Here is a 25242-nt window from a genome sequence, read left to right as displayed (position 1 = left end):
TTCCCGCACAATACCTTTTAATTGCTTGGCCTCTCCTCAAGTCAATTACCTAATATTTCAATGCTCAACATCCTCAAGTTACTTTATCCCTACCTCCCTTCTTTACTTGTTTTTTCCTCATCACTTTCTTCACCCACTGCCCATTCACAATTGTGCCACCTCACTCAGTTTTACTCACCATTCGTTTGTTCAACTTCTGACTTTTGGGATTGTGCGCCTCTTTAACAGCCGTTTCAACTTTCCATTCGTTCAGTTTCCTGTAGACGCCAGGTGGGGTTTCTGCCTGAAAACAAGGGACCTGTCTAACCTAGCTTGCAAGACTTGCTTTCAACTAAAATCTGCTATCTACAGGGAACTGCACGTCCTTTCAGCCAAATGGCAGAAGTTGTGCGATATTCCCGGGACCCCAAAGGCTACTATCTGAATGGATTTCAAACCATCCTCTCCGCTACCACGTGAACTGGTGGATTCCAGCCCTTTAAGATGAGGTAGCAATACCCTTGAGATGGATGGGCATGCAGAAGTTACTCAAACACCAATAATTGAAACAATGCAGGTAGTTGGCAAAAAGGTAACCGTTTTAATATCAATTATCTAAAACGGGAAGTACAACAGACATCAACGGACGTCTTGGCGTAAAATCTCTCAATGCATCTTAAAAAAAAGCATTCTTTTATAGCAAAAAATCGTCTTTGATGACATTAACCTATGTATTTACTAGCGTCATCCTACGTGGCAAACTACAAAAACCTAGTGGCAATTCTGATAGTTTCTTAAGGAAGCTATAAGTATACGATCCATACTCGTCTAAAAGAGTGACAAAAAGTGATAGTTTTCGTAACATCTGGTGGGGCAACTAAGTCCTCCCCTTAAACGGGTCACTATGAACGTCACTAAATACACAATGTCCCATTGGTTACACAAACTATAGGACCCTTAATCACGTGGCCTCCTACAACTGGTTGGCACACCGTCAGTACTTTTCCACCTATGTTTAGCGGCATGCAGGCTGGGCTTCCGGATGCTCGTGAGCTAGTCTTAACCATAGCTTCCCACCAATTAGCATATTCATCTATCATCACCTCAGTGGTCTGCTGTCAATTAAGGCTTTGAACTTGTCCTTGGAAGAGTTATTTTGCTCTGGAGAATTCAGGGGAGTGAAGGCACGCTCTGCTCTCATGCGTAGGTGTGACCATCGTGCTCGTTCAACTTCCTCCTTCCACGTGACTTCCACAAAATCGAGCTCCAGAGCATTAAAATACTATTTTCTAATAGACCTCTGACATCTTCCTTGTTTTTGTCCATGTATTCTGAACAAGAGTTTTGTTCTTTCACATGATTTGTATCCAATGTCTGCTCACCCCAACCTGATAAGATCTTGGTTTCTTGTGGCTCGTCCAGCCTCGCCTTTCTGAGATCTGCTTCTGTAATTGAATCACTTTTTTAACTGCGACACACTGGAAACGAGGCCTTCCTTCTCTGGTCCAGCTCTGCTATAATACTTAGTGGAAACATCCAATCTTTACTCACTTCAAAATATATATGTATATGTTGGTGGCGCATGCCGCAATCTATTCACTATAAAGCTAGCCTCAAGAATACTTTGCTTGCGTTTCTTTGCATCTGTACAAGTGTAAAATAACTTGATATGTTCATTGTTTCTGCAGCATAAGTTTCTCCATCTTGATCCTAAGATGTCACTTATCTTTGATTCTTTCTTGATGCCTTATAGAATATCTGCATTCTCTTGTCTCTGCATCTCTTCCATGTACGTCAGCTTTCTTCATGTGACGTCACATAGGTCCTGTTTCTTCTGAGATTTCATTCAAATGGCCATCATCTCGTATGCAGGTATGGCTTTCTCAATGGGAACCTTGCCTCCAGGATTCTCTTTGATATTTACACTAGTTCTGCACATGTCTCACACTCTAGTTCCCAACATATAGGCCATATGGGCAAAGTGGTTGAGGTGGGGGTACTTGGCTGCTTCTCTACACTTCCCCCTCTGGGCGATTCATCAACCACTCTCCCATCATCCTTCATCTCTAGACATCCTCATCTGGACAAATGCTTCTTTGGAATCCATATCTTTATGACTCCCTTCAGGCATCCAGCTGATTTAACATGCTCATCCTTGTTCCAAGTTCTAGGCATGCACTGTCCACTTGGACTGCAATAGATCCACTTTCCCACATACTTCCTATGGTTCTTTGGATACAGGAACTTCGTTCCCTCAGGTGCATGGATACTGGCCTTCACAAAGTCTCCAATATCAGTATTTTCACTGGTACTGCACGTGTCTCACACTCTGGTTCCCAACATATAGGCCATATGGGCGAAGTGGTTGAGGTGGGGTACTTGGCTCCTTCTATACACTGCTATTTGCTTCTCTCCCTGCTGCTCCCTCTATCTCTGCTTGAAACCTGAATCCCTCTGCTACTCTCAGCCGGGCCACTGTATGCCTTACTCCCTCCCGGGGATGCTATCCCTAGTGGTGCTATACGTTTCTCTCCCTGCTGCTCCCTCTAGTTCTGCTTGATACCTGAATCCCTCTGCCACTCTCAGCCGGGCCACTGTAAGCCTTATTCCCTCCCGGGCCATTATCCCTAGTGCTGCTATATGCTTCACTGCCTGCTGCTCCTTCTAGCTCTGCTCGCTACCTGAATCCACCTGCCACTCTCAGCCAGGCCACTGTATGCCTTACTCCGTCCTGGGGCAGCTATCCCTAGTGGTGCTATGTGCTTCTCTCCCTGCTGCTCCCTCTATCTCTGCTCGATACCTGAATCCCTCTGCCACTCTCAGCCGGGCCACTGTATGCCTTACTCCCTCCCGGGGCCGCTATCCCTAGTGCTGTTATATGCTTCGCTTTCCCTGCTGCTCCCTCTAGCTTTGCTCGATACCTGAATCTGTCTGCCACTTTCAGCCAGGCCACTGTATGCCTTACTCCCTCTGGGGGCCACTATCCCTAGTGCTGCTATATGCTTCTCTCCCTGCTGCTCCCTCTAGCTCTGCTCGATACCTGAATCCCTCTGCCACTCTCAGCCAGGCCACTGTATGCCTTACTCCCTCCGGGTGCCGCTATACCTAGTGCTGCTGAATGCTTCACTCTCCCTTCTGCTCCCTCTAGCTCTGCTTGATACCTGAATCCCTCAGCCACTCTCAGCCAGTCCACTCTATGCCTTACTCCCTCCGGGTGCCGCTATACCTAGTGCTGCCGTATGCTTCACTCACCCTTTTGCTCCCTCTAGCTCCGTCACAGGAAGCGGCAGTGAGTGGTGGCTTGTGAAATCTACAGAGCTATATAGTACAATGTTTCTCCAGTGCCACATGAAGCGGCATTGAACGGTGGCTGGTGATAGCTCCACAGCTGTATAGTACAATCCTTCTCCAGTGCCACATGAAGCGGCAGTGAGTGGTGGCTTGTGATATCCACACAGCTGTATAGTACAATGCTTTCTCCCAGTGTCGCATGAAGCAGCAGTGAGCAGTGTCTTGTGATATCCACACAGATCTATAGTAAAATTCTTCTCCAGTGTAACAGTGAACAGTGGCTTGTGATATGTACACAGCTGTATAGTATAATGTTTCTCCAGTGTCGCATGAAGCAGCATTGAGCACTGGCGTGTGATATCTACTCAGCTGTATGGTAGAATGTTTCTCCAGTGTCACATGAAGCAGCAGTGAGCGATGGCTTGCGATATCTACACAGCTGTATAGTATGCTTCTCCTGTGTCACATGAAGCAGCAGTGAGCAGTGGCTTGTGATATGTACACAGCTGTATAGTACAATGCTTCTCCAGTGCCACATGAAGCGGCGGTGAGTGAACGATTGTGATTTGTACACATCTGTGTAATACAATGAGTCTCCAGTGTTGCATGAAGCAGCAGTGGCTTATGATATTTACACAGCTGTATAGTACAATGTTTCTCCAGTGTCAAATGAAGTGGCTATGTTCGGTGGCTTGTGATATCCACACAGCTGTATAGTTCAAAGATTCTCCAGTGTAACATGAAGCAGCAGTGAGCTGTGGCTTTTGATATCTACAAAGCTGTATAATACAATGCTTCTCCAGTGATGCATGAAGCAGCAGTGGCTTGTGATATCTAAGCTGTATAATGCAATCCTTCTCCAGTGTCACATGAAGCCGCATTGAGCATTGGCTTGTGATGTATATACAGCTGTATAGTACAATGCTTCTCCAGTGATGCATGAAGCAGCAGTGAGCAGTGTCTTGTGATATCCACACAGCTGTATATTACAATTCGTCTCCAGTGTCACAAGGAGCACAGTGGCTTGTTATATGTAAACGGCTGTATAGTGCAATGCTTATCCAGTGTCACATGAAGCAGCAGTGAGCTGTGGCTTGTGATATGTACACATCGGTATAATACAATGCTTCTCCGGTGTCGCAGTGAGCGGTGGCTTGTGAAATCTACACAGTTGTATAGTACAATGTTTCTCCCAATGTCACATGAAGCAGCAGTGAGCGGTGGCTTGTGATCTCTTCACAGCTGTATAGTACAATGCTTCTCCAGTGTCACAGTGAGCAGTGGCTTGTGATATCTACACAGGTGTATAGTATAGTGCTTTTCCAGTGTCACATGAAACAGTAGTGAGCGGTGGCTTGTGTTAGCTACACAGCTGTATACTATGATGCTTTCTCTGTGTCACATGAAGCAGCATTGAGCACTGGCTTGTGATATCTACACAGCTGTATAGTGCAATGCTTCTCTAGTGTCACATGAAGGAGCATTGGCCTGTGATATCTACACAGCTGTATAGTACAATGCTTCTCCAGTGCCACATGAAACAGCAGTGGCTTGTGATATCTAAGCTGTATAATGCAATTCTTCTCCAGTGTCGCATGAAGCAGTAGTGAGAGGTGGCTTGTGATATGTACAATGCTTCTCCAGTATTACATGAAGCAGTAGTGAGCTGTGGCTTGTGATATCCACACAGCTGTATAGTACAATCCTTCTCCAGTGCCACATGTAGCGGCAGTGAGTGGTGGCTTGTGACATCTGCTCACTTTCTACCTGTGTCACATGAAGCTGCAGTGAGAGATGACTGGTGAGAATTGCACTCTGGTGTAATATGTTTTTCCAAATGTCACCTAAAGCTGTAGTCAGGGGGTGTTCCAAGAGCGCTGCACTGAAAATTCCATGTGTAAACCCTTAAAATACCCAATGCTATGCTTTGCCCTGCCTAAATCATTACTGAAACCTGAAGGAAACTGTTTCCCCATTTCCTCAAACACTTACCAAGACCAGTAACTCTTCATCCTCCCAATTTAAATGTTAGATCTCCAGAACAGATATGTTAACTATGGCGAGCCAGAAGGAGGAGTCATACCCGAGAAGAATATTTCAAGGGTTTATATTATTCAAAGTAGGGAAGAGGCCTATCTGTCCCTATCGCAGAGAGGGTTTTCCCTATCTATGAAACTAAACTAAGGGTGCTCTTCAGTCCTCTACAGTAAAACCCTGTCCTTAATCCAGAAACCTATTTCTAACAGTCCCTACTACTGTAGAAAATAGCCAGAGCCCAATGCATCCGGCTTGTGGCTCTGTCTAGCCAAGCTCATAGAGGTACTACCTGGGATGCAGCTCTTACTTCAAAAAAAGGAAAACTGAATGTTTGTATCAAAGTCCATAAAACAAAGTTCTTTTAATCTTCTCCTCACACACTCCTCGATAGTTGTAGAAATTCCTGATAGTTAAGTTTGCCACCCCTTTTAATGGAGAGATTTCCCTTGTCCCCTTCCTCCAATCTCCTACAGGACTCTTCATATATTCATAGTCCAACAGTTTGAACACTCCAGATTCTATCTCACTTATTGGGCCTCATTACGACCCTGGCGGTAAGGGGTTAACGCCAGCGTTAGCTGCGCCGGCCCCTTACCGCCAATTCCGAGTTCCCCTAGCGCCATGGAGATTTTAACACCCGATTTTAGCGGGTGTTAAAATCCATGGCGCTAAGGGACCATGGAGTTAATTACGCCACCGTAATTTACGGTGGCGTAATTAACGCCTTCCCCACTCCCATTATGCCCTATGGGGCAAAAATGGGAATGGGGAAGGGTAAATGGGGATTGGGGACTTACCGCCCCGGCAAGGTCGGAATGGGGCGGTAAGTCCGCCAACCACCATGGTGTAAACATAGTTTACACCATGGTGGTAAAGTCACGGCCCAGGCGGTAACTTACCGCCTGGGTCGTAATGAGGCCCATTGTCTCTAAGGGGTTCTCGCGACCCTGTTGCTACCTTAAATGTGATATTATTTCTGGTACTTGCCAACATGCATTATTCAGGTTTCCCACACTCCCGTAACCCACATTGAGTTGGCTCTCTTGATATTTGTCTCCTCCTTTCCTGGGTTACCATGCTACCAGTATTGGCATTGGGTCCTTTCCTCGGGATTGACTTCTGCACGGGGCAGCATTCCTATGCTTTGATCGCTTATTGCGTTGGTTTTTTTTTCTGCTTCAGTGAAGCTGCTGGCTCCGACAACCTTTCTCCGCTCCGTTTGAGTAGAGGATCCATTCCTCCACTCGCTTCTGGTGTCAGTGTTTATTCGCAGGCACCCAGCCCACCACGGCCTGTGCATGGTCACGCCACCAAGGAAAAGGCTTCTCTGTCACTATCTTTATGGCAGTTACCTCGCTTCTATGTTCGGCGGCTCTGGCATACTTTACTCCCTGCACGCATTTCCCCCACCACCACCGCCGGCTCAGCGGTACAGTGTGGTTCCACCCTTTCAACATGTTCTGCTGTCAGAGACTCGCCTCTGTGTAGGAATCCCTCGATCTCTCGCCCCTCCTTAGGGTTCCTCGTCTATTTTTGTTTACTACTTTGTTTCCAGAAAGAGGCATATCATTCCTCTTTGGTGATATAATACAGTCCAGCATTACTAAATCCAACAAGAAGGTTCATCCGCCCTCATTACGAGTCCGGCGGTAGCCATGCTGGTAAAACCGGCAGGCTGCCGCCAGACTCGTAGGGATTTACTGACTCTGGACTTGCTGGAATTACCAGGGCATTACAACCCCAGTGATCTGGTAATTCCGGAGCCTGCATTCTGTAAATCCCCATTCCCGTGGAGTCTAATATGACTGCATGGGAATGGGTAAGTGGAAACACCGGCACCATGTGGTAATGGTGCTGGTTTTTCCGCGTCCATCTGTGGCCGGTGACGTTACACCCGCCAGGTCAGACCTGGCGGGTGTAGCACCACATGGCCATAGAACTCGTAGTTAGCCGGACCAGAAAACGGTGCCGGAATCGAGGGCCTCCCGATCCCCATTCTGCCCAGTAGGGCAGAATGGGGATGGGGAGGTTGGATGCACCGGCACATACAGAGTTGTGCCGGTGCATCCAACGTGTTCTGCTCGCGGGTGCCGTTACACCAGCCAGGAAAAAACCTGGTGGGTGTCATGAACTGCCATTCACGTCCCTTCTGGACTTCGTGGTCCCTGACCCATAGGGGACTGAACTCAGTAGTACTCCCAACATGGCCGCGGAACGCTGTTTGCCAGTCTCTGCATTGTACGCGCTATGTTCTACAAAGCAGACACGCCCCTGCGGCTTTGCGCGTCTCAATGCTACCGCTTGCAGTAGTCGGACGTATGTTGCCGCAGCTCGTTCAGCGCTATCTTTCTTCTTTCTTCCTTCCCCTTATCCTTACCTTTGCATATCCTGGATTTCCATCGCATTCGGGTCTCCGAGTGCGAACCTCATTATTTCCTGGTCGTCGTCCCGGACATCTGAACGTATCCTGGAGCTGGGTCACAAACCACATGCTGGAATCCGAGGACCCACGCACGGGGTTATATAAATCCCGAACAGTGCGAAAGAAGACATCTCCGAAGATCACAAGCAAACATTACAGACGGGTGAGAAGGGGGGAGACTTGTGACAGATTGAGACGCCAACAAATTGATACAGTTACAGAAATGGAGGCCGCAGTTCAAGACCTCATGCGAGACATACAGGAGTTAACAACAGAAGTCCAAAATCTTAAAGCTGAAAATGCTGCATTGAAACAGTTGGTCCTGTCACGTGACACCACATCCAAGGAAAACGTGTTGCTGGGAGGAGTAGTGGATAAATATGATGGCTCTTCAAAGACCCTTCATGCCTTCCTCGATTCATGTTTAGTGCACTTCACCTTTAAGCCCTACTACTTCTCCACTCCCAGGGCAAAGGAGGGCTTTATGATCTCACATCTCAATGGGAATGCCTTGACCTGGGCAACTCCCTTAGTTAATTCGGGCGACGCCCTCCTGGATGACTATGATGGCTTCGGGCAGGCGCTAAAGACCATGTTTGATCGCCCAGAGCAGGTTTACAGTGCTCAAGAAGGTTTATTGGCCTTTCAACAAGGATCCCAGGATATGCTTACCTATGTGACCCGCTTTAAACAACTTGCCAAGGAAGCAGACTGGTCTCCAGAGGCCTGTTTCACCCTCTTTCGAAGAGGATTGAATGAAGAGCTAAAGGACGAGTTAGCCAGGGTAGCTCACCCAAGTTCCTTCCAGGCTCTCATGGATCTTTCCTTGCAGGTCCACTTTCATATCCAGGAAAGAATGGCAGAAAAGAAGAAAATTAAATCACCCTTCCAAAAGGTCTCTACAGACCATCGATCTAGACCTGAGCCTGCAGCTTCTCCGACCACGGACCCAGAACCCATGCAACTTGGGGCCTTCCGCTGACCCATAACCCCGCAAGAAAGGATGCAACGGATTCACACTGGTCTGTGCATGTATTGTGCCTCTGATAAACCTCTTGTGAGAGAGTGTCCTGTTGCCCCTCCACGGCATTCGGGAAACCCCAGCTCCCGATCCTAGAAGGAGCACAGTTTCGGGAGAGAGATGTTTGCTCCACATCTATTCCATCCTTGAACTCTCCTGGACAGAACAACCTTGTGATTCTGCAGGCCTTTCTATCGCCTTCCAAGAAAGAATCTTACCCCATTCTGGCATTGGTGGATTGCGGGGCCATGGGGATATTCATAGATCATGATTAGGTCACTACCCATAACATTCCATATGAAACTCGAGACATCATGCAACCTGTAGAGGATATTGATGGAAGACCCCTCTCTTCAGGACCCATAACCCTTCAAACCAAAGAGATCCTGCTTTCTATAAACCACCATCAAGAGAGAATCAAATTCGACACCATAAGATATGCCCATTACCCAATGGTTCTGGGCATGGCCTGGTTACTGAAGCATAACCCCTACATCAACTGGGCAGCAGGATCCTTGTTTCCTGGTTCAGAACATTGTATGTCCCACTGTTTATCCCTAGACTCCTCGTCAGGATCCTCTGAAGACTCGCGAGCGAACCAGGAAGGTCCACTCACTGTCTCTAATATCATCCAGATTCCCAGGGCCTACCAGGCTTATACAGATGTATTCTCGACCGCCATAGTTCAAGCTCTACCCCCTCACAGACCTGAGGACTGCGCCATCGATACTGAACCCTCAGCGGTGATTCCTTTTGGGTGGATGTTCATTCTATCAGAATCTGAGAAAAGAGCCCTCCGAGAATACTTGGATACTAACTTGGAAAATGGTACCATACAACCCCGGCGGGAGCTTCATTGTTTTTCGTTCCCAAGAAAGATACCAAGAAGCTTAGGCCCTGTCTAGATTATCGTGGCCTTAATCAATGCACCCTCAAGGACCGCTACCCGTTGCCCCTCATCTCAGATATCTTGGAAGCGGTAAGAGGAGCTGTAGTGTTCACAAAATTAGATCTCAGAGGTGCCTACCATCTCATCTGTATAAAAGAAGGTGACGAATGGAAAACAGCCTTTAGAACACCCTTTGGTCATTTTGAATACTAGGTTATGCCCTTCGGACTTGCTAATGCCCCAGCGGTCTTCCAACGTTTTATGGACCAGGTGTTCTCCGATATGCTGTTCCTCTTCGTCATTGTATATAGGACGATATACTGATATACTCTAAGGACCATCTGAAGCATGAAGAACATGTTAAGGCAGTTTTACAACGTCTATGTGAACATACGCTCCTGGCTAAACCCGAGAAATGCCTTTTCCATGTGTCTACTGTTCACTATCTTGGATTCGTCCTTAGCCCAAAAGGAATTGGAATGGACCCCTCGAAAGTGGATTCCATTCTATCCTGGCCTGTTCCAACTACTGTAATTCAATCCTTCCTGGGGCTTGCTAACTTCTATCGGAAATGTATACCCTCTTTTTCGGAGATTGTACATCTGATCATTACATTGTTAAAAAAAGATACCCCCTTTCACTGGACAGCAGCCCAAGATGAGGCGTTTCAACAGTTAAAGTCGGCGTTCACACAAGCCCCCATCTTAGCCCAACCTAACATTGATCGACCCTTTCTTGTGGAAACTGATGCCTCCAACTACGCCATCGGGGCAGTCCTGAAACAGGAGTTCGATGACAAGCTAGAACACCCCATTGCCTATCTTTCTCGCACCTTGACTCCTAGCGAAACCCACTATTCTGTTTTAGAAAAAGAATTGCTAGCCATCCGTCAAGCCTTCACAGATTGGCGTCATCTACTCCTGGGAGTGAAACACCATGTTCAGGTCCGCACGGACCATCGGAATCTTCAAGTCCTGCAATCCCTGGAATGTAGGAACAGTCGTCAAGCCCGTTGAGCTTTCTTTTTTTTGCTCAATACCAGTTTCAAATCCATCATGTTCCTGGAACACACAACATAATAGCCGATGCCTTATCTCGAAGTCCTGACTACGAAATCCCTGAAGATCGATCCTTCCCAAAGATGTTTCCCCGCACAATATTTGTTGCCCAAGCAATCAACCTCCTGGAGGATATTCGGATTCAAACTCAGTCCTCTGAAACCTGGAAGGAGTTTAATGGTAATAATCGATGGAATCTCAAAACGAAGGACGGATATTTATTCAAGGACAATTGCCTGGCCATTCCCACTCGGAGACTACGGCAAAAGATCACAAGCCTATGTCATGATACCCTTCATTCAGGACACAGTGGCATCACCAACACCTTCCGTTTAATACAAAGACAATTTTGGTGGCCGAAGATGAAGGATGATGTCCAGCATCGAAACTTCTACCTTGACACCTACGACCAAATAAATTGGCTCCCAGGTATTACGGCCCTTTTTCCATAAAGGAAGTCATTAACCCTGTACCCCTTTGACTCAGACTACCAGAATCTTGGAAGAGGATCCTCCTTGTCTTTTACACTTCTCTGTTGAAACCATACGTCCAGTCCTCTCAAACTGCTCCAGGATCTACCCCTGTGATTTTCAATGATCAGCTAGAATATGAGGTTTCCAGAATATGTGACTCCAGGTACAGACGTGGTCAGCTACAGTATCTGGTTGAGTGGAAAGGGTTACCCTCCCAGTGAACGCACCTGGGAACCCGTCTCAAACATGAATGCCCCCAGACTGCTCCAAAGATACCACCTTATACATCCGGGTAAACCCGGAGGAGCTGCGTTTCGGAGGAGGCATGCTGTCTTGAACCGCCATTCACGTCCCTTCTGGACTTCGTGGTCCCTGACCCATAGGGGACTGAACTCAGTAGTACTCCCAACATGGCAGCTGAATGCGGAACACTGTTTGCCAGTCTCTGCGTTGTACGCTCTACGTTCTACAAAGCTGACACGTCCCCGCGGCTCTGTGCGTCTCAACGCTACCGCTTGCAGTAGTCGGATGTGTGTTGCCAAAGCTTGTTCAGCGCTTACTTTTGATTCCTCGTTCCCGGTCCCCTGAATTCCTCTTCTTTCTTCCTTCCCCTTATCCTTACCTTTGCATATCCTGGATTTCCATCGCATTCGGGTCTCCGAGTGCGAACCTCATTATTTCCTGGTCTTCGTCCCAGACATCTGAACGTATCCTGGAGCTGGGTCACGAACCACACGCTGGAATCCGAGAACCCACGCACGGGGTTATATAAATCCCGAACAGTGCGAAAGAAGACATCTCCGAAGATCACGAGCAAACAATACAGACAGGTGAGAAGGGGGGAGACTTGTGACAGTGGGTGAAACGGCACCCGCGAGCGGTACCGTAGTTCCCGGACCACCATGCTTGTAATCAGGCCCAGCATCTTTAAACTAAGTACCACTCCCCTCCCATCATCTATAAAACATAAAATGTTTAAAACAGTTTCTGCCGATCCTAATGCACCAAAACGAAAAACCTCGATCCATTTTAGAAAAGCCTGCGCGTGTAAAGGGTGCACAATTTTGGATGCTGTTTGGCTGTTTGCTGTGCACTGTGTGCGAAATGGCGACTCCTGTCCTGTAGCACAGACCAATTGGAGGCATATGTGCAATTAGCGATCCATCTAGTGACGGAGCTAGAAAGCCGTAGGAGGCAAAGGAGATTTGTACAACTTGCTCACAGAGGGCTACCGGGTGGTCAGAGTGTCCGGTGTCTTCCTGCGAGCACTTAAGGAGCAGGTAATTAGCATATTGGCCAAGATCCTGTGATTTCACCAGCCATCAAAAACAGCCAGGACAAAGAGTGGCTAATGAAGACCATCATGAAATTCCAGATGAAGTCATACTAGAGACCTCAAGATCTATGGAAGACGAGGTACACCTAATAACGCAAGCAAAAAACGCCATAAAAAAACGAGCAGGAAAAAAAAAAGATGTTCGACCTCAGGAATAACTTACGACAAGACTGCTCAGACATCGCCTTGTAGCAATGACGCACAAAAATTATTTAACGATAAAGCTTGCAAACGTCCCCTAATAAAAACGAACCCTTAATTAACGTGGACATAAACAACAGGAAAAAAGATGGATGTAGAGAACACCAAACATGGATGGATTTCAATAATGACCCAACAACAAAAGACCCAAATTGACAAGAATACACTGAAGAAAAAATCCTACTAGCCTCAACAATGGCAGCCATCCTGGAACCCTTCATGAAGCTCTACGAGGACCTAGCTGGTAAATTACAAGATCAAACTACGCTATTGGCTATGCTCCACTCGAAGGCAATTTTCATGGAAGGCTTCTTAACGTCAGTGCAAAACAACCTTGACAATAGCACCGTTAAGATGGCTCAACTGTTACAGGACATACTTGAGCCGATCGTAAAGGAAAGAAAAGAAAGAAAACTGGCAGAAAGTAGGGAATCAATTGTAATTGCCATTGAACTAAAAACAGACAGCTTCTTGGCTAACAACACGAACTGGGATATTAGAGATCCCAATCAAGGTACTGGGGCCTTTGGTGAACTAAATAATACTGGAAAAAAACAGCCAGTTATACAACCAACAAAGGAAAAGAGTACAGGGATTAATAAAGATGACAAGGAGAAAGCGACAGAGGCCCCCAAAATTCCAAAATGTCTGAGTGAAGCGAGCAGTATGGCGGAGGAGACAAAACCACAAACTCATATACAAAAAACATCAGTGGGGAACCAGAGAGAAACCTCCGAGGGTAAAGAAAAAAAACTCAGTGATATTTTTGCAAAACCAAAACAAAGGGAAACCCAAAAACCACAGGGAGCAAAACCAAAAAAAGTACCAGACTCCAAGACCAAGGATGGTAAAGGAAGCATAACAACGAAAAAACCAAAGAACCAACCACCACCGCCTAACCAGAAATCTAACAAAAGTTGAGAATTCTTCAAAAAAATGAACAGTATCATTACAACGCCCGTTAACTGCCAATCAGGGTGTAGAGAGACTCCAGAAAGAAGAGGAAAGAAAAATAGTTGAAATACAAATACCTGAGATCGAGGAAGATGAGGAAACAGAGCAAAACCTCTTGGACCTCACTACGCACTCTATACCGGACGAGGAAGAACCGATTGAAGAACTTGAAACTATATATGAGAGTGACCAGGAAATAACATCTGACAATTCAACAGACATGGAGACTGATGAAAGAGATTCAGAAGATGAAGGAGTGAGGGAAGACTCACAAATGTTAGGCAGAAATGCAGGAGAAAAGCAAAGCCCAGAAAAGAAAAACTATGACAGACTCCCAAAGGGCACAACCCAGAAACTAGAACCAGAAAAAAGAGCTGTGAACTCTAAAGACGTGATGACTGAAAACCGCCATAGAAACTGAGGTTGCCAAGTACAGTCACCACTGAGGTTAGGGCCACCAAAAACGAGAAGAACCCCGCCTAATAATCTACCAAATTTGGAAAATCATAAAGACGAGCAATTAAACCATGTGGAAGCCGAAAAGACACTGATCTAAGGGCGAGGAATAGTGAACAACCCATTGGTTTAATTCTGGAGATAATGTTGCACTATAATGATGGCCTGTTCCTGAATAGATCAAACGTGATTAGGCTATTACATCACATCCCAGCTTTGAGACTGATAAAATCTAATGACATAACCGTAGTGAAATTTTTCGAAGAAGATCGAACAGGCAAGGTGCTGCTCCACAGTTTTAAGATTGGTAATAAAACTGCTTTTGGAAGAAGCCGCTCACCTAAGACCAATGGGTTTTGACCTAAGTATCAATAACTACATACTACCAAAAAGAAAAGGAAGACTTGAATTCACGTAACTCAAAACCTAGAGACAGGGAACCAACTAAAGGAAAAAGAAACGAGGAGCACGAAAAGAGCAAGAACAAAAAAGAAAGGAGTACAAATAACACACAGGGGAAAAACAAAAACACAGACGATGATAACGACAAATGGAACTGGTTAGCTACATTGGTAGCTGCAAAAATGCAACAGAAATAGAGTTTAAAAGGACAGACAGAAGACCAATGGAGGCTCCTAAACTGGAACACAAGAGGCTTCACCCATCTTTACAGGCAAGGTGACCTCCAAAAGTTAAGGGCCCAGGTGATGTGCCTTCAGGAAACGTGGCTGACTGAAACAGCAATGATAGAGGGCTATCAAGTATTAAAAAACCCAGCCATAAAGGGCCAAAAGGGAAGACCCCAAGCAGCCTCCTGATTGTCATAAAGAACAACCTGAATTGGGAAGTACTGGATGAGACAAACCTTACCCCTTACGTCCAGGTATTAACGATTAAGACAGAACAAGTGCCAACATTCGCACAAAGAGTTCTGATAATTATTAATGTTTACTGGAACCCGGCAACACCAGTGAACGAGAATTCAACAGAAGACGTAGGGAGGTGATTAGACGAATCCAAGGAAAAATGGATAGACCCGACTTTTATAATAGTCAACGACTTAAACTGCTCATGCATAAACTTGGGCAACCTGGAGAACGAAGAACTAACCAACAGTACGAACAAATAAAAACGTGGCACAAGATGGACCAACGCCCTAACTTCAAGAGACTGTGTCCTACTAAACGGAGCATTGAAAGGGGACGTCTACGTAAAGCCAACATGGAAACGTATCTTTTCAACAGCGACCCTCGACTATATATACACTTCCTCAAACCTGTCTCATAGTACTGAAAAATTAGAGGTAATCGACACTGCCGCAAGTGATCATAACATTTTGCAGCTGACATGCAAAAAGCTGAGTAACAATAAAACAATCAAATATGTTGCAGATCTCTCATTGTACGTGAACATGGGAGGAAATAGATTAAGAATTAAAGCGGACAGGTTACCTGAGTTGAATTTCAATCTGTGAAACTTAAGAAAAGACAAAGAGAAGAAGAGAATAACACAATAAACTATTTGCCGCTATTAAAAGTATTTACTATAACTCAAAAGGTAGGAAATAACAAAGGGTCAAGTACACAAAAGCATGTATACGTCAAAGCAATTATTAATCGGAAAAAGTCTCGGAAGAAAACAATAAGAAATCTAATAAAAAACAAGAGCCAAAATTCAGAGGAGGAAATAAAGAAAGCCAAACAAAAATATCGAAATTGGCTTCGTATCCACAAAAAATCAATGTTAGATCAAGATTCCACATTCATGTTAGGAAAAATTGAGAGCAAAAATAGTCACGAAATTTGGAGAATCATAAACCAAATTAACGCTCCCCAAGACGTCTTGATATTAAACCCAATAACAGCAAGTACATGGTGCAAATTTTACGGACAAATGCAACAGACTCCAAGCATAGAGAAAAAAGCCTAAATGGGAAAGACATCCAATTGGACTATTCTACAGCAACAATAGAGGACATGATCAAGCAACTTAAAAACTTGAGGGCTCCCGGACCAGACGGCCTTACAAACGTGATGTGAAAAACTCATCCACTAGAATGGGTGACCTTCATGAACCATCTGTTGGAACACATAATAAAAGGGGGAAAGGTACCAAATTCTTGGAAAAACGTGGTGATTGTCCCCATATACAAGAAGGGCCTTAGGACAAACCCAGAGAACTATAGGCCAATAGCCCTCCTCGGCGTCTTGGGGAAACTTTTTGCCTCAGTATTGCTGAAATCATTAACAACTTGGAGCATGGAAACAGGCAGAAGAGATCCGTGGCAATCAGGATTTGTGAAACATTTCTAATTAATCTGTTGAAAAATAAATCAAAGAAAACAAAGACCAAAATATACATAGCATTTGTGGATCTATCAAAGGCCTTTGACATGGTCAATAGGGAAAATCTATGGAGAAAATTGGCAAAATGGCAATGCCCCCTGGTAGTCTTGGAGAACATAAAACAACTATACACTAACACTTCTGTAAAAATACGACTGGACAAGTCAGGGTTAACATCCGACCAAATAGGCACCACTACGGGGGTGAAACAAGGCTGTCCACTAGCTCCTGAACTGTACAACCTATACACTTCTGACATGGACGATACATTCTGTGAGATACGGACATTTCCTCTGCAGATTGGAGGAATACCGGTAGGGAGACTCCTATACGCGGATGATATTGTCTTACTTGATCAGATGCCAATAGGACTCCAACAACAACTGGAGGCTTTGGAAAAGTACATTGAGACAGACGGATTAAGAATCAACCTGGAAAAACCCAAATAATGACTCTGTCAAAAACGAAAATGAGTAAAATAAAATGACTTCAGTTGGTTTCTCAAAGGGAAAAGACTGCTAGAGGTAAATTCGATCATATACCTAGGAGTATGTGTTAATAACGGTCCAACTTAGGCGCATAGGAAAGACTATCTATACAAAAAGTTTAAAACCTTGAGTGCCCAAGGACGGATCCTCCTAAAAAAATACTGCATTTTTTCATTGTCACCCTTCATAAGCTTCTACAGAATGAAAGTGATTCCAATTCTGACGTATGGAGCAGAAACCACACCCGAGTTACCCGATAAGACCCGGGCACAGTATGAAGGCATGTTTTGGAGAGCGGTATTGCAACTGCCAAAATCGCTGCCAATACAAGCGATAAGAAGAGAACTTGGCTTGACATCACTGAAAGCGATAGTGGACTGGAAGACCATCTCACTTTACAGAAAATGCCACGAAAATCCCTTAACGGGAGGTTTTGAGGCACTGAATAACGCCTTGAAAAACAATAAGGATATACACCTACGAAAATGGCAAGCCAAATGTGAATCACTTTTAAATGAGCTAAATGAAACAAACGAAGACCAGGTAATCAACCCTTCAAAAACAAAAAACTGTATACAAAAGATTGGATACAGCCATTGGAGGAGTTAACCAGTTACAAGAGTTACAAAGACTATTGGTCGACACTGAAATAACTGAATATGCTTCCAGGATATCTAAAACTCTTCCAAAACTGGTTTTTCAGGTCACAACTAATGAGGTTCAGTTTAAATATTCTGCCTTTGGGAGAGGTGATCCAAAGAAGAGTAAAACAAAACGCAAACCTAAATTGTAGAATCCACCTCAAATCCAACACAGTGGAATAACTTAAACATCTAACCTTAGAATTGAAAGGTCTACTAAACGAAAGAGAATTATGTTTGAGAGAAATAGCAAAAAGCACTCCCAATAGAGACTTAGAAACATGGTCCAATGTTTTCATGGAAGGGGAGACAATTACGACTAACTTGGCACTGGTCAGACTTATAATCATGATTTTTAAGAAAATAGAAAACCTCACTGTACATTCCACCTGATAAAGTATGGTCGGACATGCAGTTTTAGGACTGCTTGGATTTTCAATAATGTGAAAATGAAAATGAAAATGACTGTGTAAACATTTTTTTTTAATGTTTGTGTTTTGGCTTATGGTTTTCAATTTGTTAAACCAATTGTGGCCAAATAAAATGTTTTTTTTTTTTTTTTAGAAAAAGGCACATTTAAAAAATCCGCCCCCCCAAAATGTTTAAATCTTGGCAGTCCATGAGTGTTCAATCACAAACCCATGCTAAAATCCAAATCACCAGCCAACAATATTTCCTCTACCCATAAATCCTAGTGCAAAGAACAGAAGCAGCATGTTTGTTTGGCACAAATCCAGTGACTTATGGAAACCTTTCACTTACTAAATTGGACATAAGAACTTAAACTGAGTAGCGACTCACTGCACGCCGACATGTTTTAGGAATATTCAGGAGCTTTTGATTTATCGATGTATTTATCTACTTACCCACGGTTCACACATATAAGGTTAATATAAAACCTTTTTCACATGAATTCAACTCTAAACGTCTTTAAGTCTTTTTATGTTCTTTATTGCTGTTACGTGTGAGGCTAAATATGAAGGTATTTCAACCAGAATTGACTTGAAAGTAAGATTCAAACACTGGATTCCACCTGACATACGTTAACGCATAGTCGTATCATTTGAAACAAGTAATGGTTTAGTAGAGGTAACGCATTTCCCCCAAAACTATTTCAGAACCATAACTTTCACATTTCCTTCATGTATTTTGTCGAGTGATTTTTCTATGCTATGATAACTCAGCATCAAAGTGGGATTCATAGCCTGGTGTCTGAGGTGCCCGGTCTTAAATATATTCCCCAGGATTGTGAATCTGTTTTAGAGTCTCATGCTAGCCATAGTCGCCCATCTAGTGGTTCGTTTTGAGTATTACACTTTGTTTCCTGGAAAGTAAAATATTGGCTTTAACCAGTGTTTTGCTGTCACTTTAATTATCCTTCACAACATATATAAAAGCATGCCTTTCATCACAATTACACAAGTGCATAAAAACAACATCTGTGAGGCCATGAGTAGGGGGATCATTGTGGCTGTACACATAGGAGAGGGGTTTTTCTACTTGTTATTAAACACCTTGCAATACTCCAGACCAACCACTAGATGGTGGACTGTGAAAGCACGTGATTCTAAAAATAGAGAAATGCTCCAGAACGATTATTACTAGTAAGTAACAGTTGTTTTAAGAATTATTGAAAAACACACCCTTCAAGGCCTTCTTGTCTGTTTTTATTGTTTATATTGCCAAAAGTGGAACATTTCCAATTGGGGGGGGGGGGGGAAGGTGTGTGTGTGTGTGTGTGTATTTCAGCAAGAGGGCTAGCGAGTCAATCAGAAATGCTGTACAGTATGATAACAGTGAGAATAACAGTTCTTGCAGAGGCTCTTCATCAGGTCACAGTAATGGATGAGCAGGTAGTCAACCCGGTTAAGAAGGAGGGGAGATGCATGCAGGGTCAACGATTGGGGACACCACATATATATGTACACTATACACACAACTAGCTATTGTTTCCATTTAGTAAATGTATATGCATTTGGGTGCAATGTAGGGGGAGGTTTGGTGCTAAGGGGGAAAGATGGCTCCACTATAAGCTTCTCTTGCCCCTTCCCTGTATAGGAGAGTTTTGTGGACAGTTGTGAAGGCTTGGAGGGAAGTTGTTTTTAGGGAGCAGGTTATTCCAAATTTGTGTCACAAAGATGGGGTGATGGGGAAAAAAGTGCGAGGCAGCACAAGGGCCGGCATACTGTCAAACTGAGTTGGGATTGAGATTGCAGAAAGCAGGGAAGGGGTTCATTTAATGAATTAACTTGAATTGCACAAGGAGTTTCAAGAGGGATCTGCATTGCATGGAGAGCCCGCCTACATGGACTTGATGGGCAGATGTAGGAGACATGCACAGAGGTTGTGCAGGATGCAGACTGTCAAGTTGAACATTTTATTGAGGAGAGAAATTAGTAGAGAGGAAGTTCCTGGAGAAGGCTAGCATAGTCTTCAAGCTGACTGAAGGCCAGAGTGGAGAACAAAGTTTGAGTAGATTGGTAAGTGAGGTGGCGATGGATCTTGTGAATAGAATATACAAGTTTAATCTGGCCAATGTGGCAGTGGGGGTAATTAATTGCTGTATCTTTAGTTCACTGGTGAATAGGACCCAAGGTTGTGTGCCTTAAGAGTTGGAACAATGAAGTCACAGGCAAAGGATAGCAGGACGGGGGTGGAGGGTTACGTGGGTAATTATGAGCTTGGAGGTAGAGGGCTTCAGTTTTAGTAGTGTTGGGCTAGTTATACTGATATTTAGGTTGTAAGATGACAGAACAAAATACATGCAATTTCTGCTTCTTTTAACAGAAAAGGGAGCCATGAGCCTGCAGATGAACCCTAGAAGATGCATGTACTGCAATCAAAGCTTTATCGAGAACTCCCAACTCCTGATACATATGAAGATCCACAGGAAGGCAGAAACGTTTCCCTGCAGCATCTGTGGGAAGTGTTTCAACAACAGGCCCAACCTCATCATACACAAAAGCTTACACATCGGCAAGGAACGCTATGACTGTATGGAGTGTGGAAAAGCCTTCACTGCAAGCTCAAATCTGTACCGGCATCAGAAGGTCCATGCTAGGGACAGACCATATCAATGTATAGAGTGCGAGAAAAGCTTTGCTCGGAAGTCCCACCTGTACAGCCATCAGAAGATCCATACCGGGGAGAGGCCATACCAGTGTAGAGTGTGTGAGAAAAGCTTTACTCAGAGCTCAGATCTGTGCAAGCATCAAAGGATTCATACAGGGGAGAAGCCTTATCAATGTGCAGCGTGCAAAAAAAGCTTCAGCGACCCCTCAACTCTGAGCAGGCATCGAAGGACCCATACAGGGGAGAAACCCTATGGTTGCATGGAATGTGGTAAGCACTTTACTCAGCGATCAAATCTGAGACAACATCAGTGATCCCACACACAGCAAAGATTGTACCAATGTAGAGAGTGTGGGGAAAGCTTCGCTCACAGTTCACATCTGTACAGCCACCAGATGGTTCATCGAGGAGAAAACCCTATTAGCACACGTAGTACAATAAATGATTCAGTCTGGATCACGCTCTGAGCTTTGAGCAGCCATTGAATGACTACGAGAGAGAAGCCTTAAGTGTGCACACACAGAGTGCAGTAAAAGGTACAGTCACTCATCGATTATGCCACATTGTGAGAGGATTCATGCCGGTGAGAAGCTCTATCGGTGCAACTCTGAGCAGGCATCACCGGGTCCTTACAGGAGAGTGGGTGCAAAGAATGTGAGATCAGATCACATCAGTGACCACACACAGAAGACAGACTGTACTAGTGTATGGAGTGTGATAACTGGACACTCAGGGGTTGCATCTGCTCCGCCCTCAGAAGAGCTATTCTGGGAACAAGCCCTAGGCGTGCACAGTGCGCTGTAAGGTCTTTAATCTGGCAATAATGCTGAGAGGTCATCCAAAACCCCAACTGAGGTGGTTGAAACTGTGCTGGACTTCATTAATAAAATAAAGTACCTGCTGTGGATTTAGTCCAGACCCCTGTAAACTCTGACAACATCAGAGGAGGAATGAAGTCCACATTCTAAAAGCTGCAGAATGTGGAACTGGGCACTGGACACTGGAAGGCTAAATGAAAGAGTGGTGTTCTTACATCATACAGCATTATCCTAGCGTGCCCTGATTGGGGTTCCTTCCCATCACTGAATGCATGTAAACCTCTTCCAAAATAGGTGATGTAGACCCTAATAGATAAAAAGAGGAAGAAGCAGCAAAGTACAACATGGACAGCAGGCGAGACGGTGTAGCACAAGTGTGGAAGAGTAATACAACGTATATTGTGGCGTGCAAGTATACAAGAGTGTTTACTTAATGCATAGAAAACAACTGGGATATGGGATCATTCATATTGCCACACTGTCACTACTACTTACCTTTAATTAGCACCCAGGAGCTCTAGCTCTCCCTGCACCTCCCCCACTGTCTCATGCCACTGCCATCCCTAAATTAAACTTAAATACTTGCCTGTCTCCTTGTTGCTTCTCTGCTACGTCTGCACCTGCACCCCTGCTCAAGAGCCATCCAATTAGTAGTCTTTTTACTACCAGAAAAATGAATCCAGCAAAACAAATATATCATACTGCTCATGTAATTGTTTTTTTCTAAAGCAAATTGTAAACCTGTGATTATAATGGCAATATTACCTTCGATATTGGCCTCATGAAGATGGAGATCCCCCTGGCCACACCCTGGATCTGCTGGTAGCATATGGCATTGACTAAGCTGAAGTATCCACCATCTCCCTCTTCTGGTTCCCAAATTCACTGGTCCTTTGCTTCTCCTATCCCTTCTCGCAACCTCATCAGCATTAACATACTTTCCTTCAACTAAGCATGTTTCTCTCATTCCATTGTTCTTACCCAGCTGACTACTGCCTCACACATTTCCTCTCTCACATAAATCTCTTATTAGTTAGTGTGCATTTCCACCACTGGATACTGTCTCCGCGCTGCTTGCTGTTGTGATTAGTGTTTCCTGTTCTTGTGATTGGTGTCCCGAATTCGCCAGGGCTGTGGATAAGGAGCCACTGGCTGCAATGGAAAGTGGCGTGTTTTTCCACCAACATGGCGTCCAGGGTCGACATCGTCCCTGCTAGCATGTTGGCCCTTTAGTTCTTTATTAGAACTCTATGTTTTGAAGATTGAGTGATAACTGTCTCCTGTTTTTTGCACATCCTCACTGCAGAGCTGGGATCTTGAACATAACTCACTGTCTCTGATGTGCTTCCTTTCACCTCAACCCAGTTAGCCCCCCCTTTTCACAATATTTTACAAAAAATTATCTGTTACGTTAGATCTCGGTTAGATCCAGTTTGATCAACCATTTTTGATGTTCAGTCCGCTACAGAACAAGAGTTATAAGCAATTCTTTGGTGGGGGCGAGGGGGCTAACCTGTAGCTAGCCCCCCTCAATCAAAAAAATTGACCAAAATGTATGTCATTTATTAGATCTTCATTAGATCCGTTATGATCAACCATTTTCAATGTTAGATATGCTACAGAACAGGAGTTATAAGCAATAATTTAGAAGGGGGGGCAACCCGTAGCCAGCCCCCCTCAATCATAAAATTGACCATTTGTTTGATCTTCGTTAGATTTGGTATGATCAACCATTTTCAATGTTAGATCCACTACAGGAGTTATAAGCAATTATTTAGAGAAGGGGGCTAACCTGTAGTAAACTAGTCACCCCTCCTCAATCAAAAATACTACAAAAACATATGTAATTTGTTAGATCTTTGTTAGATCAGGTAGGACCAACCATTTTCAATGTTAGATCCGCTACAGAGCAGGAGTTATGAGCAATTATTTAGATAGGGGGGCTAACCGATAGTAAGCTGGTCACCCCCATCAATCAAAATGAGTAAAAAAAATCGATGTCATTTGTTAGATCTTCTTTAGATCTTGTATGATCAACCATTTTCAATGTTAGATCCTTTACAGAGCAGGAGTTATAGTGTGCAGTTTTCTTTTCAAATTGTCCGTCCTGGTAAAGCTATGATCTGGATTGTGTTACTTTCCAGTATAAAGAAGCCACGATAGACATATAGATATTGGGTACTGAACCAAGAACTTTATAGTTGCAGAAGCTACTAGAATTTAGCTGCTGTTTAAAACTGTAAGTTATAGTGCAGTTTAGAGGCCGAACATAACAGATTGGGCTGGTCACTTAGCCTAGAGCATGATAGGTTGGGCTTGTCATTTAGCATAGAACTACAACATGATAGGTTGAGATGGTCAGTTAGCCTAGTGCTAGAACATGATAGGTTGGGCTGGTCACTTTGCATAGAACTAGGACATGATATGTTAGGATAGTCACTTAGCCTAGAGCTAGAACATGATAGTTTGTGATGGTCACTTAGCCTAGAGCTAGAACATGATGGATTGGGATGGTCACTAAGTCTAGAACATGATGGGTCGGGATGGCCATTTAGCCCAGAGCTAGAACATATGGGTTGTGCTGGTCACTTAATCTAGACCTCGAACATGATGGGTTGGGATGGTCACTAAGCCTAAAACTAGAACATGATAGTTTGGGATGGTCACTTAGCCTAGAGCTAGAACAGATTGTTTGGGATGGCCACTTAGCCTAGAGCTAGAAAATGATGGATTGGTATGGTCACTCAGACTAGAGCTAGAACATGAAGGGTTGAGATGGTCACTTAGCCTAGAGCTAGAACAAGATAGACTGGGATGGTCACTTAGTGTAGAACTAGAACATGATAGGTTGGGATAATCACTTAGTCTAGAGCTAGAACATGATGGGTTGGGATGGCCATTTAGCCCAGAGCTAGGACATATGGGTTGGGCTGGTCACTTAATCTAGAGCCAGAACATGATGGGTTGGGATGGTCACTAAGCCTAGAGCTAGAACATGATGGATTGGGATGGTCACTTAGCCTAGAGCTAGAACATGATAGGTTTCGATAGTCAAATAGCCTAGAGTTAGAATATTATGGGTTGGGGTGGTCACTTAGCCTAGAGCTAGAACATGATAGGTTGGCATGGTCACTAGGTCTAGAGCTAGAACATGATGGGTTGGGATGGCCATTTAGCCCAGAGCTAGGACATATGGGTTGGGCTGGTCACTTAATCTAGAGCCAGAACATGATGGGTTGGGATGGTCACTAAGCCTAGAACTAGAACATGATAGTTTGGGATGGTCACTTAGCCTAGAGCTAGAACAGATTGTTTGGGATGGTCACTTAGCCTAGAGCTAGAACTTGATGGGTTGGTATGGTCACTTAGACTAGAGCTAGAACATGAAGGGTTGAGATGGTCACGTAGCCTAGAGCTAGAACAAGATAGACTGGGATGGTCACTTAGTGTAGAACTAGAACATGATAGGTTGGGATAATCACTTAGTCTATAGCTACAACATGATAGGTTGGGATGGCCACTTAGACTAGAGTTAGAACATGATAGGTTGGCATGGTCACTTAGTCTAGAGCTAGAACATGATGGGTTGGGATGGCCATTTAGCCCAGAGCTAGGACATATGGGTTGGTATGATCACTTAGACTAGAGCTAGAACATGAAGGGTTGAGATGGTCACTTAGCCTAGAGCTAGAACAAGATAGACTGGGATGGTCACTTAGTGTAGAACTAGAACATGATAGGTTGGGATAATCACTTAGTCT

At 44.4% G+C, this 25242-nt stretch overlaps 1 protein-coding gene across 1 annotated transcript in view; it reads left to right on the top strand.

Moving 5' to 3' along the window:
• Window positions 1-24867, top strand: part of LOC138489454 (zinc finger protein 1-like) — a 220965-nt gene extending 196098 nt beyond the window's left edge. Inside the window, exon 9 of the mRNA XM_069617175.1 lies at window positions 20379-24867. Within this exon, the coding sequence (XP_069473276.1) occupies window positions 20379-20977 (599 nt within the window). The 3' untranslated portion in view covers window positions 20978-24867. The remainder of the gene's footprint in view (window positions 1-20378) is intronic.
• The last annotated feature ends 375 nt before the right edge of the window (window positions 24868-25242 follow it).

The sequence above is a fragment of the Ambystoma mexicanum genome, chromosome 9, assembly GCF_040938575.1.
Source record: "Ambystoma mexicanum isolate Mex_15411 chromosome 9, UKY_AmexF1_1, whole genome shotgun sequence".
NCBI classification, from domain to species: Eukaryota; Metazoa; Chordata; class Amphibia; order Caudata; family Ambystomatidae; genus Ambystoma; species Ambystoma mexicanum.
The sequence above is the reverse complement of the archived record's forward strand: the minus strand, read 5'-3'. Positions and strand labels throughout refer to the sequence as shown.